Raw genomic sequence first — 24,313 nt, forward strand, 5'->3', positions numbered from 1 at the left:
TCATATCAAATGACTGCAGGAGTGAAATATCAGTGAGGTTACTGTAAACCTTGGTGCCTCTTGCCTTTGTGATCTTTTAGGGGGAATTGTGCTCAGTCAAGGACAACCTTTGCAGAGGAAGTATTAAAGTCCTCTGGATAACAAATCAACATAAAAAGCTAGTATTTTTAGTACTGCCTTAGAGGACATTTTCATCTACAAACACGCAGCAGTTCCTGTTTATCTCCTGTTAACTTTGCTGAATGCATGAAGGTCATGCGGATGGAAAACATTCCCGCTTTCTGCCTTGTTTTCACTGAAATAGGTCGGTTTTGCATTTTTACTCTGCTTTGGGACAAATACTCACGTTTTATGGTTAGTTCACCATAATTGGACACTCCAACCCCTTTGTCTGAGTGGACAATGCAGCGGTAGCGGCCCGAGTCGCCCTTGGTTGTGTTCTCCACATCGAAAGTGCCTATGAAGCGGCGGTTGTTCCAAGGTTTAGTGGCTTTCATTGGGGCCTCCCGTCCACCCATGCCCTGTTTGGAACCGAGACAAACGCACAAGTGAACCTCCAAAATGGAAAGGTTTAATAAGCAAAGTGGCCTGACCTTGTGTTTTTGAAAAAAAAACTCTGTTTGAGTGTACTTGTCCCCTGTTCTTGTGCGTGTTTGTTTGTGTCCTATCGTTCCCATTGGTGGTTAATAGTGGGGATACATTTATCACACTGGAATGCACGCGCACACACAAACACAGTGGGCTCTCCCCAGCTGTCACCCCTCACAGCAGGCAGATGGGGGACATTTGTTCATTAGAAATATTTCTTCATTACTGTCATCGGGGGACTTCACTTAATGTTTGTTTTCCAGCTCCTGTGCTAATGAGGACGTGTTTGTTAAAATGATGGAGTACCTGGCAGAGGACCTTTACCCAGCGTCATGCTCCCACTGATCACATGTGTGACAGTGTGCTTAGCAGCAGAGCCAGCAGGGTTATGTCTGCCAGATGCACTACCTTCGCTGTTCAGAACAAGGTCAATTCGAGACTGCTGTGCAGAACAGTTGTGCCAGATATAGTACACAGTATCCACAGAGCCCACGTGTATATAGGTTAAGACAATACTGCAGTGATCTGAAACAACCCTAATCCCCCAACCTCCCAGATGCAAAGGTCTCTGGGAATCTGGTGAGCAGGTGAAATCTCAAACAAGGGCAAAACAGAGCAATGTGTGAATGTCTCAGCTTGAAATTGTCAAATGGAGCACAGAATGAATTTTAATGGCTGCAAGAGTTTCCTGAAAGAACGGGTGGCAACCAAGTATCAGTATCTTTGTATGGGCTTTGAAAGTAATGACGGTTCAGTGATAAAAGATCAAAAACAACCAGACTTTAAACCACTGTTGCACTACTGCATGTTACATTTGAATTTACGACGAGGGTTTACATTTGATTCTGTTTTATCAGGTTTACGGTTAAACATCGATCCTTTCCTCCATCCGTATTCCCTACATCTTATTCCAAGGTGCAAGTCCAGAAACTTCTTTCTATAATCGTTGTACTACTGTGCCACCCAGAATGAATAATGTGCAACAGTGGTAAATCCTACTGTATCTTCTTTTACAAACATACATACACTCACAGTGCTCTGTATGATCCCTATGCTTTTTTTTCCTTATGATTTGTATCCATTTATACTTTTTAAATAGTTTTGACTGTAAATAAGCTCAGTGATTTTTCCAATCTAAAAAAAAAAAAAAAAAAAAAAAATAGATGTCAGTGGATATTTGCTTTAACATGATGTTGAAAAGGCTAATTGTCACTGGTTACTGTCCTGATTTCACCTGCTAAGACGTTGAGCTGGAAGTTACTCTAGCTGGGTCACAAAATTTTTATTCCAGTATTTAGCTTGATTGTTTGAAAACTGTCATCTATTAAAGAAAAAAAAAAGCTTAAACCAGAAGAGCCCGCTAAGTAACAAATATGCATTTCAGAAGTGTAAAAAAAAACCAAGATAACAACATCTCTTACGTACCTGAAGCCAGAGGCGGAAGTTGTCCCGCTTGCGTCCGTTGACAGTGCAGTGAAAGGACGCAGTCTGTCCGGCATTGACCTCCACACCCTTTATAGTCAGGAAATGAGGAGTATTCACTGTGGGGAAAAAAGGCAAACGTTTGTACAATATGCAATATGCAAAATATATTTTGTGGTGATATGAAAAGATCTGAGTTTGACAACTCTGATCTGATTCTGACAACTGGAGTCGAGAGTAGCCACTCTATAGCCACATCTTAACTATGCTACTATCAGATTTTACACTGAGAAAAGCATCCTTGAAAAGAAAACCCCCACCACCACCACCGCACACAGTACGCAACACCCTTAAAGCCCAAGGCTACCATCATTTTGTGAGAAAGATTCACCAAAAATGAGACACAATCTCAAAAAAATGAGTTCAATCTCTCACCTACCAAAAGTCTAATTTCTACTCTCTTTTACTGCATTCTTCCAGTGATTGAGGCGGGTTTTTCTTTTTTGTCAAAAAGCATTATTCTCTCGTCTCCAACTGTGCTCATTATCAGTACGCTCACTGACTGGGATAGTCCACAGAAAGTAACTTATGTAGAACATTTTTGATTAGTATCGCTATTCTGCATAGAAAAATGGGGCATTTCAGTGGAGCGACCTTGATTCGAAACATAACCAAATCTCTAAAGACTTGGCAAAAGCTAATTCTATCACTTTCATCATCAAGACTTTCACTTCTATTTAATATTTTACAACCTTGTCTTTGAACTATACCTCCTTTATAACTTTGTCATGTCAATCCATCCAGCACCATATATATCTATATATATATAATATATTGTCATTGCAAATGTCTTTAATGACGGAAGGAGAGGCAGACCGCCCAGTGGCATAATCACACCTTAGATATTCCACATGGTCGTATAAATAGAAAATGAATTGGCTGTGCTCCACTGATGAGTTGCTCTGATCATTTTGCTTATCATTCAAGAATACCCAAGTGCCACTGAGTGGATCATTGATCGACTCGCATTTAAACACAGGCCTCGTCATGAGACCTCATTGATTTACTCAAATACATTTATATGCAACACCTATTTCTATATAAATCCAATTTATTGACATGACATTTGTAGGAATTCAGCTGCTTTCAAATGGTTAGCATGTCATTAGTGCCTGACAATCAGAGCTTGATACTTCAGCTATGAGGAGTAGAGTAAAGCATAAATCAATTGATGAAAACCCTTGTGGTATTGATTTAGATTTTAGAATGTGGAGCGCCATATGGACTAATGCGACTCTCAGCACAGAGAAGAATAGACCTGAAGAATACTGAGGAGGCTTCTTGCTTCTGCTCCCACAGCAGCAGCCTATCCAAAAAGCAGAAGCCGAAAGATTCTAAATATGCGAGTGATTACTCGTTCATTACATCTGTAGTGCACTCTGAAGTGCTTCTGCTTATATTCAGCGAGGGATAGCAGAATTCTGAACAGATGTTGACGAGATACTTTACTGAATATCCTTAAGGGAGGGGGGAAAAAAAATTGTGGAATCCAAACAAGAAGCAGCATAATGTATGATAGGATTTGTTTCTCATCCCCCTTTTTTGACTATTTCTACCATCTCTCAAAGGATAGATTTAACAGCGCTACTCCAAGATTATATCCTGAGCACACTTCTGCTTGTCAACTGTGTGCTCATAAATCTTAAGGGAGCTAGGAGGAGGGAGACTCTCACTTGGATTGACTGTAGAATATTCTTTGAAGGCCTTTTGTTTGACTGGCAGGCCCTGAATAGAACAGCGACACAGGTATTTGGGAGGGTGTCATGGAAAGGACAATCACTGTTTGATGATATTCTTTTATGGTGACGGAAAAAAGGACTTACTGCACTGGTGGCCCTGGACCACAACGTCTTTGATGGCCAGCAAGCCTCGCTGCCCTGAGGTTACAGCTTCAAACACAATCTGAGGAAGAGAAAGGAGAGTTATAACACCAATGACAAATGACCACATCTTCAAATGACACCTGAGTAAGGCTGTCTGTGCGCATAAAGAAGTCCAGCTCTTGCTAATGCCCCCTGCTCCATAACCGGCCTGCAGCTGGTGACACAGCTGCAGGCCACCGACATTATTTCCTCAGTATGTCACAGCTGATAGGTGTTATGACATGCAAGTGTTAAATTAAGTTTGAGCCTTGACGAAACAGAGTGTGAGGGCTGAGAGTCCGAGCATCAGAGCGATGCTTAAAACTCAATTTAGCTAAAGTTCACCCAACGCTTACATGTATCTGATCATTTGATATTAGCCGCCAAGGTAGTGCTGTCACTGTGACAATTTCCACATTACCAATCTTCAGGTTTAGATCACGAAAAGGGACTCTGCAAAGGTGGGCGCCACCCTAAAAGTTTCCCTCTTCTAGTGGAAAAAGGTTGTCTTTAACAGAGAAAACAGTTAAAACCCATCTTGATTTAACTGATTACACTGTAAAGTCATTAGTGTAATTGTATGCTAAATTTATAATGGAGTTAGCTAAAATCAAATTAATATTAACTCCAAGTAGGATACAAATATTAGATGTTTTCATCATTATTAGTAAGATATTCCACTATTTGTTTTACTCTTTAACCTGCACAGCTAATACAATAGCTTGGTGACACACTATAGCATTTCCCTTACCAGGAAGTTGCTGCATGTAAATTCTTAGTACACACTACTCTAACCCATTTGTACTTGACAGTTTGTGCAAGGCAGTGACTCCAAGCTAAGATTTGAAGTAGGCAGCTGGTAGTCTTAAGTTTCCTTGGATGTTAAATTTACAGAAGTTGCCACAAGAATTGGATTACATAAAAAAAAAAAAAAGAAAAAAAAAAGAAATGTGAGCAAATCATCACTTCAGTACAAAATTAAAGTGTCATCTCTTACATGAGGAGGGACAGTTGCCTGTAACATTTGCTGTGTGGTGAGTGTTATTTAGTTGACAAGTTTCCATCTCTGACAAGACAAAACTTGAAAAACAAGTGCAACTGTGCTGTGTGGGACTAGAGTAACCCTATTTTAAGGGTCAAGAGCTCCTGCAAAACAAATGGTCCAAAGCCCTGTCGGAGGGTGCGTCCTTGCAGAATGTCAGAGTTATGCACTCGATGGTCTGCAGCGTGATAAAAAGGGAAACAGAATGCCAGTCCCTTCCCAAACTCAGGGTGTGGTGCAGAGACCCATTACACCACATGTGCTACAGCTACACATGTTTGGCGTGCCACGATTCCCTAAATACAAGCTTGAATCTTCCGGTGAAACTCATACATTACTGGTCGTGTTCAATGTGTGGCGTCACCCAGAAACTTATGTCCTGCTACTGCCACACACATTTATCTCTGAGATTCTCTTTGTAGCCTAGGAATGTGAAGGCGGAGATAGTTACCATTGTCATCTGGGAGGCAGGATGCCTTCAGATAAGGCTGTCTAATTATAAATTTCTTTTTTTGTCTCATGAAATATGAAAGTGAGTGTCTTGGGTGCCAATTATGGCCTCATTACAGACTAATTTAAAGGAAATTAAAAGGCCAACCACTCTATATATCGCCACCAGACAAATGAACTGGCCCCCACACTCTAATTGAAATCCTTTGTTTGTGCAACAGACATCAGTCAGGCTGCCTAATAGCTGTGATATAATTGATTCCAACATCAATAATAGTGCAGTGCATAATTGGGCCTGACCCACAGAGTGAAAATGTTCGCATGGGACGAAGCTGTTGATATCACAGGAAAGTTCACCATTCTCATTTGTCAGACGTACAGACAGTGAACCCAGCGTTCAATGCCTACATCGCCACATGGGTTATCCCTAAGGGGCTTGGCTAAGTACAGCATTACAGCAGAATTGATTAGCTCTGCCGTGGACTCTGCTGTATTAAAAATCAAGATAGATAACCACATTTCTGTTTTTCACTCTTTTTTTTTTAGGATAAACCATAGATTTTTATCTTATGCACAAAGTATTTAAATAGCACACACATGACAGACATAGCTTCCAGATTAGTGAAAATTATATTGTTTTGCACAATGATCAGCAGTTCTGGAAATAAATGACAATGTCAATTAAAGATTTAGGGATAGCCTGACAGGAGTAATTATCAAAAGCTGAAATGCTCAAGCCTTACTGGTAATTAAAAAATAATTTCCAAGTATCAGGTGGCTTCCCTTTGACAATTGCGTAGGTTACCATGCAATTAAAGATACCTATAATTAGCACCATGTTGTTAATTAGTGACAACTTGAAGCACTGGTCTCCTTTCTTGACTGTTGCTGAGATCATTAGCATCCTCACATTTGACCATGTTGTCAGTCTTGGAACAATTACAAACAAAGCTGGGTTTAAAGGCAACAGATGCTGGAAATTTCCCTCGACACACTGGTAAACAAAATGAGTAATCTCGGGTCTAACCACTCACCTTAGATGCAGAAATTTACTGAAACGTAACCACGCACGTCAAAGGGTTCAGCTGTCACTGAAATTGCAATTCGTTTGTCAGAAAGAAGCAGCAGTTAATGTCAAAGTGTCTGAACTTTCTGAAGCTCTAACTTGGTTCTTAAAAAGGTCTGCAAGCAGAGTAAATGCAAACACAACAAGCTGTGCTTCTGAGGCAGACTCTTTTAGTCTTTACATGTCTTGAGCCAAACTGAAAACATTTAACCAGGCAGGCTTTGCTTTATTATGTCACAAAAGTCAAAATCTTGCCAACAGTGAACAGTGACTATTACTGGTAATGGCAGCACATTCTGTTCTGCTCAACTGTTGCCTTTCCCCTCTTCTTTCGTTTCTCCGTGTGCCTCTCATTAAACCTTCTATACTGCATGCAGCAGTGAGAAGCCCAGCGGTGTCCCTTGTTAACTAAGTTATCAGTGTGGCTACAATGAGCAAGCAGGAGGACTCCCTCTGCTCCACTGTGGACTAGCTCTGCCAGGCCATAATAAAATAATTCACCAAGAGACCATCTCCCATTGGGAGGTTAAGGGGTCTCTCTGCATCAATTAACATGTGGTGGACTCGTGGAACAAGCCTGGTGAAGACTAATAGCCAGGCAAGTGTGAAATCACCTTGCCCCGGCCAGCAGTCATGTGCATTGGTAAGTGAAAATGAGTTTTCAGAATTGGAAAAAGAGAGCAGGCTCAGATGGAACAGAGAGAGAACAGATTACCATGGATACCGAGCTAGCCGCTGAAACCAATAATCTTAGGTGTTTTGAATGAGCTTTTGTGCAATTGTTTAGACCATCTCAAATAATGGTTTGTCCTGCTCCACCCAGAAAAAGGGCATTAATTACTTTGGCTTAACTACAAAGGCTCCTTACAATGAGAAACCTAGTTTTGCAACGAGACATTATACAAAAGATGACTTGCTTTCAACCGCATGTCCTCACCTGGTAGAAGTTGGGCCAGTAGGTGCTGATAGCCAACTCCACCTGTCCCCAGGAGCGAGAGGCTGGACCTGACACGTTCCAAACAGGCATCCCCATCGGACTATTGTTTTCTTTAATATAGACATTTAAGTGGCCGGGATGGCTGTTGTCTCTGCCTCCTAAATAGTAGTGGAAGATGACACAGTGTGTGTCGTTCTCCTTCAGCTGGGGTGTCAGCAGCAGGGCCTTCTGTCCTGCGAAGCGTCCTGATGTGTTCACCATCATAAAGGTTGACCCTGCAACATGAGCAAGTAGTGTAATCATGGGTTAAGAAGGTTTTTATACAAAATACCAGTAGAAACTTGGTCAATTAAATTATTTTTGTTTTTTTACACAATCCTAGCCTATAGTCATGTAAAAAGGGGTACAAAGTCAATCTCTGTAAATGCTGCAGTACTAACTTAAATAACTTAAAATAAATTATTTATTTAATCTAAGATTAGGGAGACATTACTGTGAGAATTTTTGAGCAATCCAATTTTAGTCACATAGCTACAAGTCACAATAGAAACCACCACGAGCCGAATAGTGTAAGGTAAACACCCTACAATGATGCTAATAATATATAATGATTGTTATATATTATTAGCATAGAAGATGTAACTAATTAAAGGTCATGAATAAGCTGCAGAATATAGAGAGCAAGCATAATAACTTATTTAAAGTAGTGTATAAGTTAAAAAGTAAAGAAAGGTTAAACTAGCTCACTAACAGAGTTAAGAGTTAAGCTAATGTGTTTTCCAAAACTATGCAGAAGCATTTGACATTAATCAAAAGTATGGATAAACAAATAGAATTGTTTAGGTAAACAGTTGAAATAGCCATCTAGAATTAGAAGCTAGAAATTATTGGGTAAAAGTAAAGGTAGCATTTAAAACCATTAGCTAATGGTAAACAACTAAAAGTGATCACTAGAAAATGAATAAGGCTTTTAGCATCCCAGGGCTTTGGATGTGGCATGGTTATTGACAAGCTGAACAGAATATTTCACAACACACAAAAAACAACCATCACTAGGGTTTTACAGAGAATGGTCTGGAAAAAATAAAATCTAGGGAGCAGCAGTTTTCTTGAATACAGTGTATTTAGGTACACTTGATTGAGCGGCTTGTAATGTCTTTCAAATGAAATGTAATGATAAATTCCAAAAGTAATTGGAAAAGTCTTTTTTTAATAATACTTGTAATATATCATCATTAGCCAAAAAAATCTGGTCTGTTTCTTTGGTCCAAAGTCAAACAAAGCAACAACTAATGGATGTACTAGAAAGACATTTTATGTAGCCCTTAATTATTAATCCTGTTACGCATTAAGTCAGATTTCTACTGCATATAATGTTCACAAAGTCTAAGAATGAAGACAGCATCAGACCAGTGTCTGATTTCTTGCTGTGTGCTTTGCGTAACAAATGGCATAATAATAATTTCCTCTGAAGTTTTCATTTGACAGCCACGCTACATGTAAGAGGTGCTTCGTAAGGCTTGGGACGATGTTGCAGCAGATTTGATCGACTAATTAAGTCCCTGTTAATTGTGTGACAACACAACTTGGAGCTGTTGGTGTGCGTAGTTATAAACAAAACAAAGCTTTCCAAGACAATAAAGCTAAAACTAGCAATCGGATCATGAGCTGCAGCAGTCACTGCAGTTAATAAATGAAATGAAAGGAACAATCTTATAAAGGGACGTAGAGAACAGATAAATGGCTGCTTTGAGTGCTTTCCTATTAGCAGCGACAATTTTAGCGTGTGACCTTTGATGAGAAAATGCTCTCATCTTTAGATTGATAGAAACACTCTTATAATTACCATTCATCAAAAAACAAAGACATAGAAAGACCAATCCCGAAAAAATACTGGATGTTTGACAGGAATGTTTTTCCTCAATGACAGAGAGACGGGAAATGATGAGAAATCAATAAACTGAAATCTATTTGCCAAGAAAGCCCCATTTAGATTTTATCACTTTGGTTCAATATCAAAGGTTAATCTAATTCTCTACCCTCTTGCCAATAAAACACAAGTGAGAATTATTATATTGGCAAACTTTCAAGGAGATGCAGAACACATTCTATTTGTCATCATCTTATTTAGCTTGGCTTGGTAATGAGATGGCACAAATCGTAACAGCATTTGAGACACAGCCAAAAGAAAGCATCAGTTTATGTTAAAATCCATTTTTGGGTAGTGTGCTAATGACTTGAAGGCACATTTTGCTTCGAGGAGAGACAAACAACCTGTAAGCAAAACGCTTGCTGTATGCAAGGCAGAGCTGTGGTGAATGCGATTCTTCGTCATTAAATTTAACATGTGGGGGATCTGCTCAGATATGATGTTAAAAAAAAAGGGGTGAATAATGTCAAACTAAATCAGCAGGGATGGCCCCCCGAGTGTGTCAGCCTAACAGCCTCTCACAAAACCCTATTTGTTCCATCGATGACTCGAGCTTGCCCACTCGTCTTGTTGTGCTGCACTTGTAACGCTCACCAATTCCATCTGTCTCCAGCTTCAGATAATGAGTGGGGGTTCTGTCATGTTTACACAATGAAACAAGAGGAGAGGGAGCAGAAGAGGAGGAGGAGGAGCAGAGAGTTGTGATGACACCAAGTCAGACTGATCAGCTTTGTGTGTCGTCAGGTGCAGGCAGTTGTTTTAAATGATCTTAACATGTTTGGCGCATGTTGGTGGGTGGGTGGGGGAGGGGTCTCTATCATTAATTCATCTACCACAAATAAATGAACTGTAAAAATAAACCAGTGAAACAATACAGTGCTATGATGAACACGTGCACATGCTAGTGTTCCCATTTAACAATGAATACAGAAAATGTACTGCATTTGAAAAATAACAAGTGTTTTGGTACTGGTAAGGTTCAGTTTTTGGTTGTTAGTATTTCTGTCAGGTAGGCTAAAGAGTTTTAGCACTATGAAACTTGAGCTACAGTAAATAATTTAGAAAGTGTGAGTGTGAGTGTACTTGCAGATACACATTATTGCCAAAAGTATTTACCCATCCATCCAAATCACTGAATTTAGGAGTTCCAGTCACTTTCATGGCCACGGGTGTGTAAAATCAAGCACATAGGCGGGCATATGTTTTCTGGATTGGTCGATTGGTCGCTATCAGGAGCGAATTCCAGTGTTGTACTGTGAGAGGATGCCACTTGTTCAACAACTCCAGTCATGGAATTTCCTCGCTACTCATTAGCGGTATTATAACAAAGGGTTGGATCCAGTAGTCTAGAGCATGCTAGCGCAGGACTCTAGAGCAGTGGAGTGACGAATCACGCTTCTCCATCTATAAGAGCAGTCCCCCAACCTTTTTTGCACCAAGGACCAGTTTACGTCCGACAATGTTTTCACAGACAGGCCTTTAAGGTTTCGCCGACAACAAATTTAAAAAAAAAAAAAAAAAAAGATTTATTCATAACACTGGGAAAAACCCAGGGAAGCATGAGTTAACGATAAAAAAAAAAAAAAAAATAAAAACCGATAAAAACCCTGAAAACCATCAATTTCACACCCGAGCTTCAACTCTCGCAGCGCGGTACCAAACGACTCATGGACCGGTACCAATCCATGGCCCAGGGGTTGGCGACTGCTGAGAAATTTGATAGATGACTCTGGGTTTGGGAACAGTTTGGGGAAGGCCCCATTCTGTTAAAACATTGATTGCACACCAGTGCACAAAGGTCCAGAAAGACAGGGATGAGCGAGTTTGGTTTGGAAGAGTCCTGGTTTCAACCTGATATTAGATCTTTGGGATGAATTTGAGCCGACTCTGTGAGCCGGGCGTTCTCATCCAACACCAGTGTCTGATGTCATAAACGTGCTTCTGGAAGAATGATCAAAAATTTCCCCAAAATCACACTCCTTAGCCTTGTGGAAAGCCTTCCCAGAGGAGTTGGAGCCTTTTATAGATGCAAATAGTAGGCTGACATCATGTTAAACACTATGGATTAAGAATGGGTTGTGTGAATACTTTTGGAAATAAAGTGTAGCTTAAAGAAAAAAACAAAAAACAAAACTTGTGATCGTGTCTTTCCTATGTTAGGTGTAGATTTTCCTGCACAGCATGATCACCCTGTTTTGACCCCCTACTGTGAACAGCATGCTGCTATGTTTTTTCCAGAGCTTTTAATGTATTATTCACTTTTAGTTTATCTGTGATTCAAGTGTTGAGGGTGATCATTTCTGGGGCTAAGCAAAAAGTTGTCTAAAGTACAAGAAGGAGGGCAGGAGATAAGTTGACTTTGAGACACTTTTTCCCCAGCCTCTCAAACAACAATCAGGTGCCTCTACAAAAGGGCTGCAAGGTCTCTTTAATAACAACCAGCCTGCTCAGGTGCCCACAACATTTTTTCTTTGAGGCATCAGCAACCGGTGCCATGTGAACCAGCACTAATAATCAGTTGATGAATTGTTCAGTTGTAGCTCATGTTCCAAAGACAAAAGATCCTGGCACCAGTGCTTTTCTCTATGATTAAAACAGACTTTCCTATTCATTTCAAACAGCCACGTTGTGACAGTGTTGCACTGGAGGATTTATGCACTGCACTTCTCTTTGTTAGTAATTAAAGAAGAAAATATCTGATCCCTCAAGCAGCATTTCTTTACTAGTTCATGAAATATTAATATTAATGGGCACCACGTGTAAGAACTCACTTCTTGTTTAATTATGCTTAATACAGTAGCCGTAAATATCAAAGTGATAGTAATATAAATGCATATGATGAAATGCCTTCCTCACCATTATCCAGGATACAGAACTGTAGCCATGAGGCTGTGCAATGTCTGTTACCAAATTTGAGACCCACAAATTGTGTAGATTTGAGCCAGTGAACCCAAACACAACAAGGAGAAAACGTGTCCCTTTCCTCATTACTGACCGCCAGGCAATGTAAAGATACTGTATTTCGAGTGACAGCGTGCCACTTCTTTGTACTGCCATTGTCAACGTCTCAGAGTTGAAGAAGATGACAGGAGAACACTGATTGTCATTTGAGCTTAATGACCACATACTCTGCAGGACCTGCTGCACCATGACAAGATAATTAGCCAGTAAGCCAGTAAGAGCAAATTATAATGACACAGCGCTAGTGCTGTGCTAATGTGCTAGTGATGCACAAGGGTGTTTTCGCTCTCTCTCCCTTTCTTTCTCCATCTCTTGTACCTTAACAATGGTGTGTTCAGGACCAATTAAAAAAAATAGAGGGCTCTCGGCACACTAAGCCCATCTCTGTAACTCTGTAAAGGCCAGGGCTCGCCTATTGTCTAAGGTATTCAGAGGAACAGATTTATTATTATTCCAATGTAGGCCACCTTCACCTTCCATTACAATGATGGCTGTACGTGGAGAACATGGAGACTGGTGTGAAAAATGAATGAGAAGGAGATGAAGTGTTCCTGCTGCAGATGCCACATATATTCATGTTGCTGTTCCTTGGAAATGAAGGACACACTGCTGAAATTGAAATGTGTGACTTTCATTATTCTGGAATATTTTGAACATTTATTAACAAGGACACTGACTGAATAGAGGCTGCTGCATTTAAAAACATACGTCACACAATGCATCTCATACATATTCTAACATTGATTATGAGACAATTTGTTGGTAGAGGCCATTAATTAGAAGGTGTCACGAAAATCGTTCAGAATCGGTTTGGGCTCGATCGATCTCTTTGACCAGTTTCCATAGATTTCTCTCATTAGTCAGTTGTCTGTTTTGATTAAGGACATTAAGAACTTTTTAATTGGCTCCTTTAAATCACTTAGTTCATGGGTTATTTTCTCTGAGAGTGAAACAAAAAGCGGAAAACAAACCATTATGAGTCTGCAGCTTTGGACATTGGGTAGCTGGTCAGTGAAGTTCTATGCAATCTAATACATGATTTCTACTGGAGTACAGGCTTTTCCAGCGAGTGTAAACTCACAAATGCTCAAGTTCAGCTGGACATTAAGTAATCCCAAATAACAGACTTAGTGGTTTAATGGCATTATGAGCCATACAGAGAGAACCATGGACATACTCCAGGGAAGGCTTCCATTAGTTTAATCCTTTGCCCTGACAGCACCCTCAGCTGGCAGAGCAGTTAGGAGTTGGCCACAGCTCACGTCCATCCATAAAAGTTCCTTCTGCTAGGAGAAGGGCCTAATAATAAATAAAGAAAATGTTTGAATAGTTCAATTTAATAGTAATGCATGCATAGACTAGACTACAGAATTATTACAGAGTATTTGCTCTTATGGAAAGCCCCAAAAGATGAATTTCCTTAATTTTCGTGGGAACAACAAACTATCCAAGACACAGAACAACGCAAAGTGTAGACAGACCCCAAGACAACTGCTGGAATGGCTGTTTTACTTTAAGAAGGGATTTATTTGCTTAAAAAGAAAGGAAAGTCTTTTTTATGCCGTCCGATATAAATTAGTTCTCACAAATACGCTACTGTCCAATTCTAATCATCAAAGTCTATAGGTTGATGGTATTGAGATTAATTATGAGTTGAGTAACGGTTTGAGCAGGCAATATAATTTGCAATAATGAGTAGTGCTCATTATTTCTCTTCCATTCAGGTCCTGAACCCTGTGAAAATCATTATGTGGGGGAAATCAGAATGAAGGGGCGCTCTTTAAACCCAAACCCTCCAGGTCTCATTTGCTAATAAAATTCACAGAGGTCACCACCGCAGAAAAGAACGGCGGCCGCTTTGGAAATGTCAATGAAGACAGGGCTATTCTCACTGTCTGCTACCAATCAAAAATGCTCTCGCTGTGAGGGTTAGGCTGTTAATGTGAACAGCCGTGGCCTCCACTCAATTTTCCAGAACTTTCCCTGTGTCCTTTGAAACATGAAAGGAGCCTGATAAAATAACAGAATAAGTTTGGGCTCTCCATATGAAGACCTGGCAGGTCTCTTTGACGGAGTCAAACCGATTCACCCAGAATCATCCATCATGCGGAACACGTTTCAGCCCCGTCACTTTAGTCAGGTGGAACAACTGACCCTTATTATGTTCCCTGGCAGCATCTTTTGTTGCTGCATGCCAATCAAAAATAATTCTTAATGGCTTAATATATCGTCTTAAAATGCAGTACGCTCGATTGCCAATCCATTCCAGGAAATGGGTCATGTAATGGGCCCCATTTGCCTGTTACAAATCCATTCCACAACAGAAACTTTACACATGACTCGCCTATAATTAGCCTTAATTGTTCACGTTATGATCACTTAGGATACAGAAAAGATACTATATGTAAATATGTCCTCCATCATGATTTCTTAACCTTGTTCATCCAAATCGATAATTTGCTGAGACAACAGGACACTTCTTCACCCCCCAAACATGCTAAATTGAAAATGCTAGTCTCTCATGCCTGGGAATTAATTCACAAATTGATCAGACTTTCTGCTCTGTTCCCTAATCATAATGGCGCTTCTCCTTAAGCTTAACCTAACCTTGCCATTGGTGGTGTGCAAGGTGTGATTTTCACACATAGTTGTGAAAGGCTCAAAAGCAACTGGCTTATGTTCACAATATGATGCCCCTCCCTTCACAACAGCAAATCCCATCTTTTGCTGATGTGATTTAAATTCTGATTAAATTTCTGATGCCCTTCAGTCAGCGGGTGTTCTCACTGCTCATAATTTAAGTGCTTAGCCTTTTTTCCCCCCCTCTTTCATTTGGACAGCACATTCGGCACAACAACCAACACTTGTTTTCCAGGTAAGACGGAGGGTCAGTTCATTACCTCCTTATTGCAATGTGATCAGGAAGGTGAAGACTTTGCCATTTAAAAAGATCTGCCTTTATCTATATGCAATAGGCAAACTCTTCCGTGTTTAAGAGTAAGCTGTATTGCCTGAAAGCAAATTGTCACCCTGTGAAGCACCTCATTCTGCCAATCCTTCGCCATTGTCCAGGTGTCATTATCAACCAAGGATGTGCTATCAAAATAAAGACCCTGTGCAACAGTGAGACAATTTTTTTTTTTTTAATTTTTCTCCGCAACATATTTAGAGCAGATGTTAAGAATAACACAATAAGTCATTTAGCTGGAGCTCCATGCGCAATTGTTCCTAGTAGAATACAAAAACCCTAATTAATCTCAGTTAGAGGCCCTTCTTTCTCTTCCTCTTGCTATTATTCCCCAGAATGAGTCTCAGGGGAGAAACAGAGCAGCAGCCTAGTACTGGCAACATCCAGGACACCAGCGGAGAAGACACAGTCTCTAACTAGCTAAGATTTACAAACCCCGCCCCCCAAAAAACAGCTTAATAGAATCGGACATCCTACCAGAAACTTCCACAGCTTTAGTCATTCCTCCGAGAGAAACAAACAAAAAAACAAAAAAATCACAAGTGTCTTTTATTCAAGTGCAACTATTGTCTTTAAAGATTCTGTTCAAGCCAATTCAAGCCCAAATATGACAGAAGTGTATCCAATTCTCCAAAGCTGAATGAGAACTCTGTGAGATTATTTTATTTATGTATTTATTTTTAATTGCTCAGGACAGATGAGGCTTATTGTAATAGCAGGGCAGACTTTGGCAGTTGTGACGGGGGTTCAGCCACTGGCCTTGGGAGAGGAACACACTGAGGATTGCCCAAGCAGACATACAGAGCCTCAAAACTGGGCTGAACCATACCAAAAGGAGCCAAGGCATGCAATCAGAGCTGCATGGTGGGATAAACAAGGCGTCTCTCCATCCAGACATAGCAATTAGGTAAGGCGCAGACCATCATAAACAACCAAGAGTTTAAAGCAATGCTTGTCTCTTCTTAAGTAACCAGAGAGGTTTTTTTTCTTGTTGCATTTCATTTCACTTTTCAGTTGTGGTACTTATTTACATGCAGGCATGGAAATGGGCCAGTTTGGTCTTTGATTGCAGTAAGAGGAAGGAGAGTCCACAGCAGGCTGACATCAAACTCTACTGCGTGCTTCTCTTGAGTAAAGTCTAAACACTAAACCACAGTGCCTCAGCACCTTCATCACAATGTCTCCTATTGATTCTTTAGTACAAATTTTTGCAGGCACATAATCGAAGAGTGTGCAGCTTTTAGTTCTGAGTGTTATTAACCTCTGTTAAAAAAAATAAAAAAACAACTCATTTTAATATCAAGCTATTTTAGTGACATTCACAGTTACAGCTACAAATGTGGTAGTTCATACAGGACAACAAAACCATATAATGCTAAAGGGCATCTGTTTTATGCTTCAGGTACAAAATGTAGCTTGAATTTTTGGATTAACAATCTGTGCACAGCAGCTATGACAAAATATTGTTTGTGCTGTCAGCGTTAATCTCGTTAAAATGACATTAACGTCATAACCACATTAACACGGCAAATCTCCGTCAACACGCTAGCGCGGTTAGCTTGCTAACGCTTTAGCGCCGTGCAGCCCGACACGCGGGGCGATCGTGGCTCAAGAGTTGGGAGTTCGCCTTGTAATCGGAAGGTTGCCGGTTCGAGCCCCGGCTTGGACAGTCTCGGTCGTTGTGTCCTTGGGCAAGACACTTCACCCGTTGCCTACTGGTGGTGGTCAGAGGGCCCGGTGGCGCCAGTGTCCGGCAGCCTCGCCTCTGTCAGTGCGCCCCAGGGTGGCTGTGGCTACAATGTAGCTTGCCATCACCAGTGTGTGAATGTGTGCTGAATGGGTGGATGACTGGATATGTAAAGCGCTTTGGGGTCCTTAGGGACTAGTAAAGCGCTATATAAATACAGGCCATTTACCATTTACCATTGGCTAACTCGCTAACAGATTTGCCGCATTAATGCGGTTATGGCGTTAACATCATTTTAATGAGATTAACGCTGACAGCACTAATATATTTTCCTTTTGTTTCCATTTCTTTCCCTCTTAGATTACCACTGGATATCACTAATATTTTAACTTTTGATACTGGCTGATGAACAAGTCCAATGTTTGACCCCCCCAAAAAACAAACTGCAGTACACTATAAAATAAAAAAAATGACAACCTGATAATCCAGTGAATGAAAAATTAATATTAATTTAGTCAAATGTGGCAAGTAATCAGCCATCCATCCATTCGCTTCCGCTTATCCTTTTCAGGGTCGCGGGGGGCGCTGGAGCCTATCCCAGCTGTCATAGGGCGAGAGGCGGGGTACACCCTGGACAGGTCGCCAGTCTGTCGCAGGGCCAACACACAGGGACAGACAACCATTCACACTCACATTCACTCGCACATTCACACCTAGTGGCAATTTGGATTATCCAATTAACCTATCCCCACAAGCTGCATGTCTTTGGACGGTGGGAGGAAGCCGGAGTACCCGGAGAGAACCCACGCAAACACGGGGAGAACATGCAAACTCCACACAGAAAGACCCCGGCCTGACGGTGGAATTGAACTGAGGACCTTCTTGCTGTGCGGCAACAGTGCTAACCACCGTGCCGCCGGCAATAAAACAATAATATTAAAAATGACAGAGGACAGTGTCACTGGAGTTTAAACCTCAAAAGAAATCAATTTTCTTGGAAAACTAAAGTAAACCAGAAGCAGTTAAGCATCATTTAAATCATGCATCGGTAGTGGCAACACCTCTGATTGGACCGTTTGTGGTTACCAACAAATTTTAAAAAGGTACCGAGGTAGTAACGCCTTCGGTTCTCTGCTACTTCAATTCCATTTCCATCCTGGCACACCAGGTAGGATAACAATCTTCTCTCTGAGCATGATATGGTCGTTTTGTGAAGATTCATAAGTGCAAGTTGAGAGTAAGGCAGCAATCAGAGGTGAGATAGCTTTTCCACCAGTGTGGCTTTCGCCTAAATGCATTTTTACCCATCAACCCCCACTCTAGTAGCCGTAAAACAATTTCATCTGTCAAGCACACTACATTTCCCATCCCTTTCAATGTGGTCAAAGAGGAGAGATTACAATTTTGCGCAGCAGGTTGAGTGCTCACACTGTGAAATTGAGAAAGAGCTGCAACCTGTTAATTAGGCCCAGTTCAAGATGCATAGATAGAAAACAAGCCTGTCTGAAGTGTACTCAGACTAGGAGGCACAATCAGGGACACCGCTTAACCAGACATGGGATTTTAATCAGGTATGTTAAATTTAGATCATGTGCGAGGTGTTAATTTGTAGGTCAAGGCTTTCACTGTAACCTTTGCCCAGCCTCCACGTGTCACGACATTAATCAATTGCGATGGAAAAAAGGAGAGACTTCCCTTCTTTGGAAAGTAATTTCTCTGGGGCAGTTCAGCACACAGCATCCTGATATACACACAAACAGGTCTGGGCACTGGCTGCTTAAAATTAGTGAGGACCTGCTAATTAATTCCCCTTCTGTCACTGGGGGGCCCAGTGCAATCTATCTGTGATGCAGCCTTTGTGAGATCAGGTGTCAGATAGGAGGAGGAAAACAATATCCATTAGTTTGCAATGCTACCTTTGTTAGAAGATGAAAAAAGAAAGAAAGAAAGAAAGAAAGAAAGAAAGAAAGCATCATTCCATTAGTCTAACTCTTTAGGTGCCTTCTGCTCAGTGGCAGTGATATGTCTGCATTTCAAATCAAATGAAAAGCGATCAATGGAACATTAAAGAGACAAATTGTGTGCAACAGACACAAAACGCAGGGAAAGCATTTTAATGAACTTCAATATGTTGCCGACAGATAGAATTCTTCAATTAACATGGATCAGAGTGCGCTGATATCAAATGTTGCTTTTGTTTTAGTTCATGTGCCTCTCCCAAAGATTCTGTGTATCAGATACTGTTGTGGAAACAAGACGCATCAACATCCCACATCAATAAAACTTAAGGGCATGATGCGGGAATACGAGTGAGGAATGCTGAACTATTGTTTTCTCTTCAAATGCTTACAAAATTAAAGAGTAGTACCTGCTCACATACACCAACCAGCCACTACATTAAAACCGCTAACAGGCGATGTGATCGTTTTGTTATAATGCCGGGCTTTGTTTGGAAACCTTGGATTCTGGCATTCATGATGTTTGTCGCTTTGAGACTAAATCATCCATCGAAACACTGTTGCAGACGAGCACCCCTCATAAGACAGTGGGCGCTCTCAACCCCAACACCACATTGCGTAAAATTGCCACGGGTACTTGGCAAAAGGACTGAACAGGCCATACAAAAGTTGAGGGATGCTTTGACACGACGTGTAGCTTCATTTACAAGTTATACTTTAGGTTACATAGGTTATACCTTAATGTTTCAGTAGGATTTGCAGTTCTGATGTACCTTTTTAATAAACAAGTATAAATCCCGTGTAAGCCCCCAAACTCCCCCTGGAGACTCTGCCCCACTGCCCAGGTCACAAAGACTGCTACTAAAATAAAACTGGGTCAAATGGGCAACCTATCACAACGAAGTATTCTCAGTATGATGACAGAATAATTTCTTTCCTTCACTGAGCTAGGAGCCAGGTCCTTACCTGAGGGCATCCATGGATCCGATGGAGACTTCTCTCTGGTATTGACCTGCTCCCAGTCGAGGTCATCATCTCGGCCTTGGCTGTATCCACATGCTGCCAGTGGCTTCTCAAAAGTACAATCGCCTGTGACAAAAGAAAGAAATTTATATGGTTATTCAAGTTTTCCATTAACTTCCTGCTCAAATGAATGAATGTATAAATTAAAGTCGCCTATTTTTCGTCAGCGGTATTCATAATGTAATATGCCAGACAATGAGATGCATTTAAGTGAGACAGAGTGAAGGATTGCTGTTGTAGGCGAGGCACAACATACATTACCATCATTAGCAACACGGCAGTCCAATTCCACAATGACAAGTATGAAGTGTCCAAACTCCATCATCGTTAGGCATTATGTTTCCAAACTACACCACCATCAGGGATAAATTGATTTATTTTCCTTGCCGACCGCAGAACTTTGCTGTTCATGCGCTCTTACTCCACAAAGCCACTCTAATCCTTTTTACAAGCTGCTTGCAAAATGACAGCAAGCAACCATTAGGGCCAGGCTTCACCCGGGCTTGGCGTGTGATCGATGAATACAAATACCCCTTTATTCCTCACACCTTAAAGGCCACACAAAGAAGTGAGAGTTGAGCTGCCTCCTTCCAAAAGTGCTTTTCAACCCACTCATGAATCTACAAAGAAAAAAAAAAAAAAAAAAAAAAAAAAAGCCTAAACAATATTTGGCTGGAAAGAGTCAAAAACGTGAACTGGAAAGACTATTTTAAAACCACGTTTCGTCATTTTCAGAGACAGCAAAGAAATTACACAGCGCCGCTTCAGATGATTACATTAGGTCTCTGTTGATAACAGATGTACAGCACATTATATACCGCTCCTCGCCAGAAATGAATCCAAATGGCAAATCTGAGAATGTTTGCTGGCACATTGTTAATAAGTTTCTAAACACGGATTACATACAAATTTTATTGCCTCTGGGAATGTCCTTTGAGCCAGAATCTATGCTAGGCCAAAACCAATATCTCATCTCTTACAAGCTCCCTCTGACATTCTGCTGCATAAAGGCTACGAGCTGGGGCTTTTGTTTTCCCATTTATTTCTCTGGTGACATTTACAGTACATGTGCAAATGAGTGGCCAAATGAGGAGAACACAGGATAATTAATACCTAGCTCCACAGGGCAACAGCTGATGATATATTTGTTGCTTTGTCTGTTTTTATGAGGGGGCAGACATAGAAAAGGAAGAGACTGCCAAAGTATCACAGGTAATAAAAAAAATAAAAAATTGTTGAGGCATTTTGAGAGCTTGCCCAGAAATTCATTCCCTTGTTAATGAGAGACACAGGCCTTATGGTACCGGTTCACTAGGATGTACCGCTGTGGTGAGACTGGAGAAAGAAATCTAGCAGACCTAATCATCTGCTTTACAAGAGCTGAACCAGGAAACCTCAAGCCAACTGTGTTGGACCTGCTGCAAGCATGATTTGCAAATGCCTGACACAAATGGGCTAGTGTTGAGAAACATTGCGTTTGCCTGGGTAAATTATAAGATACAAGCTTTTTAAACCCAATTTTTATGGTTTTAATTTGATTTCACGTATGAATCTATACCTAAGGTTTTATGTCAACGTGACCACTGAACAAGAGTTACAGATATAACTACAGTTCTATGAATTGTGGATGTTACAAGGATAGCAAGACTTGCTTACAAGGACTTTGGAGAGACATTAGCATTTTACAAAGTTTGAGAGCAGCTAAGACGTAACAGTCAAGACAGTCAGATACTGTATGATAAAGAAAATTAACTAAATACTGTTCATGAGTTAAAACATCAAACCAGAATTAAGCTAAGGTTATTTGAATTTTACAGGAAGGCAACAAGTCCAGGAGATATTACTATTTTGCAGAGGTGTGGACTCGAGTCACATGACTTGGACTTGAGTCAGACTCGAGTCATTAATTTTATGACTTTAGACTTGACTTGAAAAAATGTTCTAAGACTTGTGACTTGACTTGGACTTTTACACCAATGACCTGGGACTTGAATTGGACTTGAACCGGTTTACTTGAAAAGACTTGATATTTTACCCCAAATATAAAATTTAACATGCATATTATATAGAGATTGAAAATGTGACGTCATTCACGGGTAGAACCGCAAAGGATTCTGGGAACTCGTGGCAAGCGGTACTAGCGCACGCAGGCTTTCAATTGAAAATCAGTCACACAGCGATAAAAAGAAACACAAAAATGTCAAGAAGCTGTTGTATTATTAACTGCAATAGCCGGTCGCATGACAGCCACGGGAAGCCGACGGGTAAAGAGATCGGTTGTTATCGGATTACGTCGTTGAAGAGAAATTGTTCGAGCCATGTTTCCGAAGTAACAAAGACGCGACGGATGGCCTGGATTGCAGCCATTCAAAGACAAATATAACGTCCCAGAACACTCCAGCTCACAGGTTAGTCTGCTCCAAGCATTTACACAAAGGTCAGTCTGCTGTTGTAGTTAATGCGTCATTTTCATAACATAATTGGTGATATAGGTTACAAGCAAGTCTGGCGCTGAACAGAAATTGTCGCGCTATGCTCCTTTGTTTATTGTGCATAAATAGTGAATTGTCCTGACACAATATTGCGTTTCGCTTCTGTTATTATGGTACATTGACAAAAACATATACTTTTATTCACAGGGTAAAACAGGTTTTTTGTATCACTAATTGCCCAGTACGATTACAGCATACAGTATTATTGTCACTGCTACATTTCTGTGATGCTACCAGAAATTATTTCCACTACTAATTAATTACCGTTGAGCTCAAAGGTCCTATTAATAAACGGTTAACAATGTGTATTTATGAGACGATTTGTGAGACTGGTAAACTTATGATAGTACGATGGTCTTTCGTTCTACACGGTGCATTTCAAGGTCCTGCACCCATCCGTCGGTAAACTGTACCTGGGCTTGTTGCAGTGACCTGAAGTTACTAAACTTCATGAGTGTATGCACTCACTCCAAGAACCGTATAATTATAAATATGCATATAAATATGCTACGATGAGATAGCTGACTTCATCTAACTAGCAAATGTTGTCCAGGCTACGTTGGTGATACAGTTTTTTTTAATGTGTATGATATTTTTGTGCATACAGTATTATTGTCACAGCACGGTGGTTAGCACTGCTGCCGCACAGCAAGAAGGTCCTGAGTTCAATTCCACCATCAGGCCGGGGTCTTTCTGTGTGGAGTTTGCATGTTCTCCCCGTGTTCGCGTGGGTTCTCTCCGGGTACTCCGGCTTCCTCCCACCGTCCAAAGACATGCAGCTTGTGGGGATAGGTTAATTGGATAATCCAAATTGCCACTAGGTGTGAATGTGAGTGTGAATGGTTGTCTGTCCCTGTGTGTTGGCCCTGCGACAGACTGGCGACCTGTCCAGGGTGTACCCTGCCTCTCGCCCTATGACAGCTGGGATAGGCTCCAGTGCCCCCCGCGACCCTGAAAAGGAGAAGCGGAAGCGAATGGATGGATGATATTTTTGTCATGCGATTTTAAAGCTGGTCCTACAACCGCATCCAAGAATAACATGCAGCTTATCTCAGAACTGTCGGTGAAAATTATTCTTGGAGCTAGGTTTAATTGAGCTGCATTTTATAGAGGTGCAATTTCACAATTTGTGTATATTTTCTAAGTTCACTATTTTGTCATGTGTTGAGAAAAACACAGATTTAAAAATTACATGGTCTAATATTTACATTTAGCATAACTGCAACATTATTTTTTCGTTTTTTGTTTTTTTTAAAGACTCGAAAGGACTTGAAATTCAAAGTTTCAGACTTGTGACTTTACTCGGACTTTTTCACCAGTGACTTGAGACTCGACTCTGACTTGCCTGACATTACTTGAGACTTGACTTGAGACTTGAGGATAAAGACTTGAGACTTACTTGAGACTTGCAAAACAATGACTTGGTCCCACCTCTGCTATTTTGGTCTGTTTAAACTAGATATGTAGCCAAGTGGGCGGCTGTTTGCTAAGAATGAAGTGAATGATATGACCATAGTTTACTCTGACAAGTTTGTTGTTGAATGTGCAGTCACAGACCAATTTAGCTTTAAAAACAATATTCTGATGCAAATGAATTTCATCTTAAGCTTTAGAATTTGCTCTTCAAACATTGGTCATGCATTCAATAAGCAAACAGCAGGTACATCTCTCAAAAGATCGAACACAATGACAAAATGGAAGACTGTTCACACAGGGATGTTTGTGAAGCAGAGCCACTAATGTTACTCACAAAACCTTTGCTTGCCCTGATGACAGGACGGACCAAAAGTAAGCATGGTTGAACATGTTGACGTTCATGTACTGTTACCGTGCATGATTGGATTAGCTTCATTCTGCTGCGATTGCT

At 40.7% G+C, this 24,313-nt stretch overlaps 1 protein-coding gene across 12 annotated transcripts in view; it reads right to left on the bottom strand.

Annotated features, from left to right (window-relative positions):
* The window catches only part of LOC102301726 (protein tyrosine phosphatase receptor type M), a 161,003-nt gene that overhangs the window by 100,721 nt on the left and 35,969 nt on the right, over positions 1–24,313 (bottom strand). For all 12 annotated transcript variants that reach the window (XM_014334334.2, XM_014334332.2, XM_014334333.2 and 9 more), the window contains exons 2-6: positions 19,898–20,020; positions 7,428–7,702; positions 3,894–3,972; positions 2,014–2,129; positions 347–521 (exon numbers count right to left, since the gene is read on the bottom strand). In XM_014334334.2, coding sequence (XP_014189820.1) covers positions 347–521; positions 2,014–2,129; positions 3,894–3,972; positions 7,428–7,702; positions 19,898–20,020 — 768 coding nt within the window. The remainder of the gene's footprint in view (positions 1–346; positions 522–2,013; positions 2,130–3,893; positions 3,973–7,427; positions 7,703–19,897; positions 20,021–24,313) is intronic.

The sequence above is a fragment of the Haplochromis burtoni genome, unplaced genomic scaffold, assembly GCF_018398535.1.
Source record: "Haplochromis burtoni strain Fernald_Lab_line unplaced genomic scaffold, NCSU_Asbu1 Contig_78, whole genome shotgun sequence".
Classification (NCBI taxonomy): domain Eukaryota; kingdom Metazoa; phylum Chordata; class Actinopteri; order Cichliformes; family Cichlidae; genus Haplochromis; species Haplochromis burtoni.